Genomic DNA, 9,338 nt, shown 5'->3' with positions numbered 1-9,338 from the left:
CGGAAGTGGTTGATTTTAATATAAATTCAACCGGAACCTTCCCGTTGAACTTAAGGCCGTTGAAATTAGCAATCCGGTTGAATTTAAGTTTATATTCAACCGTTTCCCGTTGATTTTAGTGAGACTTATTTCAACCATCTCTAGTTGAAAATAAATTTAGTCATTTCAAAAAAATTGAACTTCAAAATTTAAATTTCAAAATTTAAATTTCACCCTGAAAAAAATTTCCCGCCAATGATGGTAAAATCAACCGAAAATCGTTGAATTTTAATTTTTTAAAATCAACCACTTTTCGTGGATTATATTATCTTACCATGTGTCTGTATATTATATTCAACCAAATCTTGTTAGTTTTAGTCCTCCCAAAAACAACCAAATGTAATTGATAATTTTTAGGCCCCGTGTGTTAAATTCAACTAGATCATGTTGAAGTTGCTTAACCATATACTACATCATATAATTTTTTTGCAGTTGATGCCTATACAATTCTAATATATACATAAGACATGATTATTACCGCAACAAAAACCATCAAGAAATAGGTCCAAAATAAAATCCATACATATTACCAAATCATACATAATGTTGGATTAGCTCGATACCTTCCATGTCTAGATTAAAATAAGTACTAAAATTTTTTAAACACAAGAAAATGTTTTAAAAGGTTCTCAGACCAAAGATATCACAAACAATTATCTTCAGCCTAAACAGGGAAGCGGGTCTCCAACTCCTCTAAATGGATATCATTGTCATCTTCCTGCAGCTCCACATGATCTGATGCATTATTCTGCAAATAAGAATCAGACAATCTGTTTAGACTAGGTTGCCAACAATAAAGGTAGACAGCTTTTGCTCATATTCATCAAAATAGTTAACTACTTATATGTATCTAAATAATACAGGTTAAATGAATTTAGCTTGTAGTTTAAAGCAGCAGTAGTCAAAAAATAATAAAAATGTACAATACAACAAAATTATTAAAACAACCACAAGAAAAAATGACATAAAGAATTGATATATGTATATCTCCTGCAAGAGCTAGACCTGCAAGAGCTAGAGCTCACTGAATAAAATTAAAAATCCAAGTGTCTCAGATTTTGCTCACTGGAGTGAAAATATGTTCTAACACTGAGGCGAAAATATTGTTAACAACCTTCCTAAATAACTCCTCTATTTCTTTTTATTATATTTTCTATTTTTTACAACTACAGAAATTACACAAATATGTATTCAAAAACTTCCAAATTTAATAATACTAACTTTGTACACAATAATATGCAGACTTTATCACTTGAACACCAGAATTGCATTTTGTTAATACAACTTCTAATTAACTTGGTTCCGGTAAATTAGCAGTGAGACTCAACCAGGTTACAAAAATAATGCACAATTATTTAACTAGTAAAAATCATATAAAAGCGAGGGAGATATCAAAATCATATAAAACTATGAGCACTAATTCTTGGCTACAAAACATATAACAACATTATGGTTAACCTAATAGCAAAACTAGTTCTTGGCTATGAAATGACATTAAGGTTCTAGGCTAATTATATGTTCTTGGATAGAAGTAAATTATTATATTTATAATCTTGAAGGTACGAGGTAACATTGAGATCAATTTGATTAAAGGTTAGATTAATTTTAAAACAACATACAACATTTTAACAAACTATCTCGCGTATCACCAAAAATCACTATTCAACTCTAAGACAAATCAGCAACTAAAAGCATAAATACGGCATACTCAAACACATACATGTTCATCGATCTCTCTACGAGTGCTCACAATTTCGATGTATCAGATAATAATCAAATGTTTAACGTAGTAGCAAAACTAGTTGTTAGGGGGGGGCAGGTTATGCAAAGAGTTAATATTTAAGTAAAATGACATCAAGGTGTTAGGCTAATTACATATTCTCGCATGGAAGTACATTATCACCTTTTCAATCATGAAGGTACCAGTTAACATTGAGATCAATTTGGTTAAAGGTTAGACTATTTTAAAGTAACATGCGAACATTTTAACAAACTATTTCATGTATGAGCAAGAATCACACTTCAACTCTAAGACACAACAACAACTAAAAGAATAAATACGACAAACTCAAACTGCAAGCATATCCATGTTCATCTTTCTGCAAGTGCTTATAATTTAGCTAAATCAAATGTTTAATTAACCTTGTAGCAAAACTAGTTCTTGGCTACAATATCATATAAAAGCATTATGTTTGTATCATTACCTCTCGAATAGTCTTTTTATAACGCTCAAATAGAGGAGATGCCATTTGTGCTGCTATACGGATATACTCTTCCCATAAAATTTTAGAAGCAGGATCATCTCTGTTTGGAAAAGCACGAGTAGCCAAGTTCTGCACCTCTTTGTCAAGTCTAGCACGTGTCACCTCTATCTCCTCTAGTGCCTCAACCATGTTGGTCACCTCTGTCATGACTTTCCCAATAATATTATATGCACTGCTTGGAATGCGTTCTGGAATGCAAGCTAGAGTAGACTTAGAATTTGTATATTTGACAACCCCGTCCATTCCAAGAAGCTCTGAAAGTGAATGACGTGGAAACATAACCACTTTTCCCTTTTTTGAAGGATTAACCTCCAATAATTGCTCGACTTCCCGTTTTCTTTGAGATTTCTGAGATGGTACATTGCCCTCCTGAGAACTTCCCTCTTGCATATCACGCTCCATAACAACCTATAATACATAAACCATTAATACAATTGGAGGACCAGAAGCCATCACGTACATGAGCATATATTGTATCACAACACATACTAACAGCCTAGAGTAAGCAATATTTTTTAGAATAAGCAGGACTAAATGTTAATTAAAAATCTGAAGTCCGAAACAGTAGGAAAAATTAGGTGTAGTAGAACTCACATAGGTAGGAAAATTTTTAAATCTGGATTGCACAGAATTATGTGAAAATTAAATAAAATTATATTATGATGTACTAATAGAGAACAGAGGAATAATTTGAAGCATAATTTTGAAAGAAACAAGTGCAGGAAAAACATACTTTAAGTTTTTTCCCTATTTCTTCTGCTTTTCCTTTTTTCTTATAGGAAGCATCAAACTTTTCCAAGACAGTGAGAGGTCTTTCCAATTTTTCCTCTAGTTCCTGAAAAAATTTGAACAAACACATTACAAAAAAGCGTAATAAGTTGACCTAATTATATAACATTATACCTCATAACGATGATCAAATGGCTTTGCTCCAGTGCAGTGCTTAATCTCTAATTGCTTAACATTTTTCTTGCCATTTTCTGACATCTTAGAAAATCCCTCTGTCTCCCAGTAATCAACCAGACCATTCCATGCACGTTCAGATAAGAAATAGGGGATGCAATTACGTAGGTTTGCACTTGTGTCTCCCCTTTTATGCGCCTCCGCCACCATTTTCAAACCGTAAGCCTTCCAAGCATTCATATAACATTTTACATTATTTTTTAAATGCAGCCTGACCACTGCATCCCCTTCCAACTCTTTAATTTCATCGCCTCTGTATTCAGGTGGATACTCATAATATTCCTTTCAAACAAAAATATTAAAAAAGAAAGTCCATGTGTTATTTTACCAGTTTTAAGCAAAGAGTAAACAAATGGGAACAAGAAAATTTTTTAACTACCAAAAAGATATCTTAATAATATAAACCTTACAATATCATTTGAATTTTGATCACTGTCGCTTAATGAATATGATTTATTAAACAAAACTCTACTCACATAACAGAGACACACACCTTGTAAGTAGTAAACAAATCATTTTAAAATATAGAGATTCATCCAGGTTCATAAACAAAATTCTTAGGATATAATGCTATCTACTACATAAATATATTTGAAGGCTAAGCATTATTAAATCTACAAATGAAAAATAACAAGTGCTGAAAATGTGTATATATTTTCATACCTTAAACTCCTTTATGCACTCATTTAGAAAAATCTCTCGAGCACGTCCCTTTTGTTTTGCAGTATCAAAATCCCAACGCGTTCTTACAATTGCCCTAAGTGTCTTCTTGTAACGAGACTGCTTGATGCTGTTAAAATAAAGACAATTCTATAAATATTAGAGTAATAATTTTTTATAAAATTTAACAGGACATAATATATATTTATAGATATATATATTACTTTTTTTTGTTTATGATGATTACTACTCCAAGTTTGGGTTCTCCAGGTTTGGGCTTCTTTTTGTAATCACCATCAGACACCCTGCGTGCAGCTCTTTCAAATGCAGTAGCATTACCCATAATTAGGTCATCTCCCTCACTGTCATCATTTTCTTCTTCACTATCCTCCTCATGCTCATCTTCATTACCTCCAGCAACTCCTCTAGTGCCTCCCTGACCCCGGCCTTGGCCTCGACCCCGACCTCCACCCCGACCCCCTACATAGTTGCTTTGTCTTCTATCTTCCCCTCTTTCAGTGACCCTACTCATAGCACTCCCAATAGCACTAGCCCTAACTGTCATAAAGATGAGAAAATAATCAGGATGAGAAAAGATTTAGCAACTTAAACATTTTATAGTTATAAAAAATAAAAAAAAACTATACCCCTGACTAAACACACGAACACAAACATACACCCCTGACCAAAAACACATAAGCCCTAATTAAACTAATAAGAAACACCCATAAAATCAGCTATCATCCGTAATTAGAGAATAAAACAACAACATCTAAAAGCCCTAATTCAAAATTAGCTAAAATAAATTAAAACCCCATTATTACACCAATTGATTGGCACAAATCCAAAAAAATTGTGACCAAAACGAAGTTGAAAATCGAAATCAAAAAACCATTCAAAATCGTGATTAAAACGAAGTTGAAATCATACCTGTTGAGACGGACATCATATTTGGAAGAAGTTTGTAATAAGCTTGTGGAAGATTTGAGAGAGATTTGTAAAAAGTTCTTGAGAGCGGCGCTGTGAGAGGAAAGGGGAATAAGATACAAGCCTAATATATATGACCTAGGGGTACAGGACATTAGTTGTTTAGATCAATAAATTAAAACAACCAAAATTGGTTGTTTTAAATATGCTACATAAACCTGGAATAGCTACGGGAAGTTGTATCCTGCTAATTTAAAAAAACATAAATTAGTTTAATAATACATGTAATATATAAATCTAATCATTATAATATATAAATTTAAACATTAAGCAAAATAATTGCAATAATCTCCGTCTTAGTACAAATTTGATATTACTTAAAAAGAAATTAGACTAAGGCATATCATCATCGCTCTCACTTTCTTCATCATCAACATTCACGTATTCGTCCTTATTATTATCTTGTTCTTCATTGTAGTCATCCATGGAGTAATCATTCTCAACAAACCTCAAGTCAATAAAAAAATTCTTAGGATCATGAATAACCACCGGTTCGACGTGAGATGATGAAGCATTTGAAACATCATTTTGTAAAGCATCGTCATTTGAGAGCGAGCTCTTCTTTGATGCCACTTCTTCATTGACAAAACGACTTTTCGTTGTTAAAACCGTGTACCATGGTGATTTTGCACTTGAAATACTTTGAGCATAATAAACTTGATGAGCTTGACTCGCCAAAATGAACACATCTTCGGCATTTAACGTTGATCTAATGTCCACCGTAGTCATCCTATTTCTATCCACTTTGACATGTGTTGTATGATCAAACCAATGACATTTGAATAATACAACTTTATGTCCATTATGGTAGTGAAGCTCAAGAATTTCTTCAAGTCGACCATAATTGTTTTGAAAACTCTCCTTATAAGAAGTTCCTACATATAAATGAATACATTATTAAGTACAAATAATACATCAATATAATGAGTAAGATAATAAAATGATAATGTATATTAAATAAAATTCAAGAATATATTATATTTCTTACCAATAACAAGCACACCGGAATTTGGTGAAGTGCGTTCATTAGACTTTGCACATCCAAATTTATAACCATTGCAATGGCAACCATTATAAATATCAACGTCACGCATTGGACCCCTTATCAAATCCTTAAATTTTTGTTTGAGTTTTGGATAATCCGCTACCTAGTTATATAATGAATGAACCATATATGTAAGTGCGCTACACTATTTAAAGACAATAAATTTTTTTTGTATAAATGTATTTAGACACATACCCTTTTTTCAAACCAATTTGTGAATCGATCTTTTTGAAATCTTTCATTTGCTACATCATCAAATTCGGGGTATTGTTTGTGCACCAACTTGTGAAATTCACTATAAAATAACAATAACTAATAAGATAAAATAAAATGAAAAGAACAAAATAATATGAGTTAAAAAATATTACCTCAAGTACTTTGCAACCTCCGGTGTATTAATAAGAACATAGTATTTGATAAGTCTATCTTCATCCACACTCAAGATTCTATGTCCTTTTCTTACAATGGGTTTCGTGGGATGTGTGTAAACACTTAACAAGTTGGGATCAATGCACTTTTTAGGTGCCTCAAAACGACGGAGCTGATTATGCACTGCTTCAATTTCAGATTCAAAATATAGTGAGCAAAAGTGCACACACTCCTCTTCGATGTAGCGTTCAGCCATTGAACCCTCCGGATATGCTTTGTTCCTTACTTTCATCTTCAATCCATGCAAGAATCTTTCAAAAGGATACATCCATCTATATGTAACAGGACCACCCAACTTACACTCAGTAGCTAAATGTAGCGGCAAATGCTCCATCGGGTCAAAGAAACCAGGAATATAAATGGTTTCGAACTTAGACATGATCCTCACTACATCTTTCTCCATTTTTAACAAATCAGAGTATCTCAAGGTAGATGAGCACAGATCTTGAAAGAAGTTAGACAACTCAATAATGGCATCACCAACTTGTCTTGGTAGCAAGTCACGACAAACAATGGGCAACAATTTTTGCATAAAAATATGACAGTCATGTGATTTCATCCTCTGAATAGTATGTTTTTCAAGATTCACACACCTAGATATATTTGAAACATACCCATCCGGAAGTTTAAGTGTTAGAATCCAGCCTAACAACTTATCAACTTGTTCCCTCACGAGTGCATATGGAGCAGGTGGCATTGTCTTCCCATCCGGAGTCCACAACTCACGCCTAATACCAAGTTCCTCACAATCATGCCTTGCTTTTAAGTTATCTTTTGTCTTGTTCTTATCATTCAGCATTGTGTAGAATATGTTTTCAAACACATTCTTTTCGGTGTGCATGACATCAATATTGTGTCGAAGATTAAGTGTCTCCCAATACGGGAGCTCAAAAAATGGAGAATAATGAGTCCAATTATGAGCCACACCATAATCCCTGGGTCTTCTTTTGGTTAACTTTCCCGGAGGAGGAAACTGTATAAGATCACATGTAGTCTTTGCCCTTGTTCCCGAATGTCGAGCTGTAACAGATCGTACCTCTCGTTTTCCAAACTTTGTGCTATTCCTCAAAGGATCACCCGGTTCCAAAAAATATCGAGCAGTGCCAAAGAAAGAAGTTTTACCACCATTCTTGAGTTGAAAGCCTTTAACGTCTCCACTACATACATGACATGATAATTTACCCTTTGTTGACCATCCACTTAACATTGCAAGTGCTGGAAAGTCGCTAATCGTCCACATTAGTGCTGCCCTCATCTGAAAATTTGTGCGTGATGACCTATCATATGTCTCCACCCCTGTATGCCATAACATCTTCAGTTCATCAATTAACGGACGGAGATAAACATGTAGGTCTTTTGTAGGATCAGTGGGACCGGGAATAATGAGAGGCATGAACATGTATGGAGCTTTCATGCACATAGATGGTGGAAGGTTATAAACAACCATAACCACAGGCCATACAGTGTAATCCCTTGCTAGTGGATCACGAAATGGGTCAAATCCATCACTAGAAAGGCCAAGTCTGATATTCCGTGCCTCTTTTGCAAACCTCGGAAATCTAGCATCAAAGGCTTTCCATTCATCTCCATCTGCTGCATGAGATAATTGACCTTCAACTACAACTCTGTCATGGTGCCACGTCATACACTTAGCAGTTTGCTCAGACATGTATAAACGTTGTAGTCTCGGTACTAGTGGAAAGTATCGCAAGATCTTTCTTGGAATCGACTTCTTCTCACTATCTTTTCGATCCTTAAATCGATTTGTATGACATATGTCACAACATGTCTTCTTACTGTTTTCCTTGTAAAATAACATGCAATCATTCTCACAAGCATCAATCTTTTCGTATCCCATATTCAATCCACTTATCATCTTTTTCACATCATAATAGGTCTCGGGTAGATTGTGGTTCTCGGGAAAAACTGATCCAATAAGTTGAAGTAACTCATCAAACCCCTTATTACTACAACCATGTTTGTTCTTAAAATACAACAACTTGTTCACGAATGATAAAGTGGTAGAACTAGAGCAATTTGGATAAAGTGGTTCAGAAGCACCATCCAACATATCATAAAAGTTTTTTGCTGTTGCATTGGGTTCCTCCTCACCATTCCCAAAATTTTCATGTGCATCTGCAAAGTCTCTAAGCATGTCATGCGCATCATACATATCATCATCTCTACAAGTCTCGCCTTCAACACCGGAGCTATCCTTCTCACCATGAAAAATCCATCTAGTGTATGACTCCATAATGCCGTGTCGATACAAATCATAAGTTACATTATCAGGTAACTTATACCATATATTTCCACACTCTTTACATGGACATCTTATCCTCCCCTTTGAATCAACATCCCCTTTTAAAGCAACTCTAATAAAATTTTGTACACCAAGTTTGTATTCCTCCGTTATATTATTTCTTGCATCGAACCTCTCATTCATCCATCTTCGATCGGATGACATCTAAAAATATTGCATGTAATTTAATTTAGTAATTGTAGTAAAACCAAGAAGCTAATTATTATATATATAAATTATTATTTATTTATATAAATAATAACTTATATATTTCTCAATAATTAATATAATTGATAGTATCAATTTATAGCTCATTATTTCTCAATTATTTTAACATATTTAATAACAAGTAATAATAACAATAATTTTTTCAATCTAAGTAAGATAGTCAACATCAATTTATACAAAAAAGCATGTAATATTGGCATAACTAACAAAATTGATACAATTATCACAACAAGATCTAAAATAATTATGAAACAAAACTTACTTGACATGAAAATTGGCAAAATTGAAGTTTGAGGGAGGCAAAGATATGAGAGAAAATTGTAAAGAGGCAAAAGGAAAATGGAGACAACGAAAAAGAAAGGATACTGACAGTAGGGTTTACAAATTTATGAAATAAATTCAACCAAAAATGGTTGAAAAT

At 33.5% G+C, this 9,338-nt stretch overlaps 1 protein-coding gene across 1 annotated transcript; it reads right to left on the bottom strand.

The window, feature by feature from the left end:
• Positions 1 to 5,246: 5,246 nt before the first annotated feature.
• LOC141697018 (uncharacterized) lies at positions 5,247 to 8,854 on the bottom strand. Its single transcript, XM_074501200.1, has 4 exons — positions 6,327 to 8,854; positions 6,154 to 6,253; positions 5,902 to 6,061; positions 5,247 to 5,788 (listed from the first exon to the last, which is right to left on the bottom strand). Exons 1-4 carry the CDS (start codon positions 8,852 to 8,854, stop codon positions 5,247 to 5,249), a joined length of 3,330 nt encoding a protein of 1,109 aa, XP_074357301.1.
• Between the last annotated feature and the right edge of the window lie 484 nt (positions 8,855 to 9,338).

Source organism: Apium graveolens, chromosome 2 (genome assembly GCF_009905375.1).
Source record: "Apium graveolens cultivar Ventura chromosome 2, ASM990537v1, whole genome shotgun sequence".
Classification (NCBI taxonomy): Eukaryota; Viridiplantae; Streptophyta; class Magnoliopsida; order Apiales; family Apiaceae; genus Apium; species Apium graveolens.
Note: the sequence above shows the minus strand (reverse complement) of the source record. Positions and strands in the feature narration are given on the sequence as shown.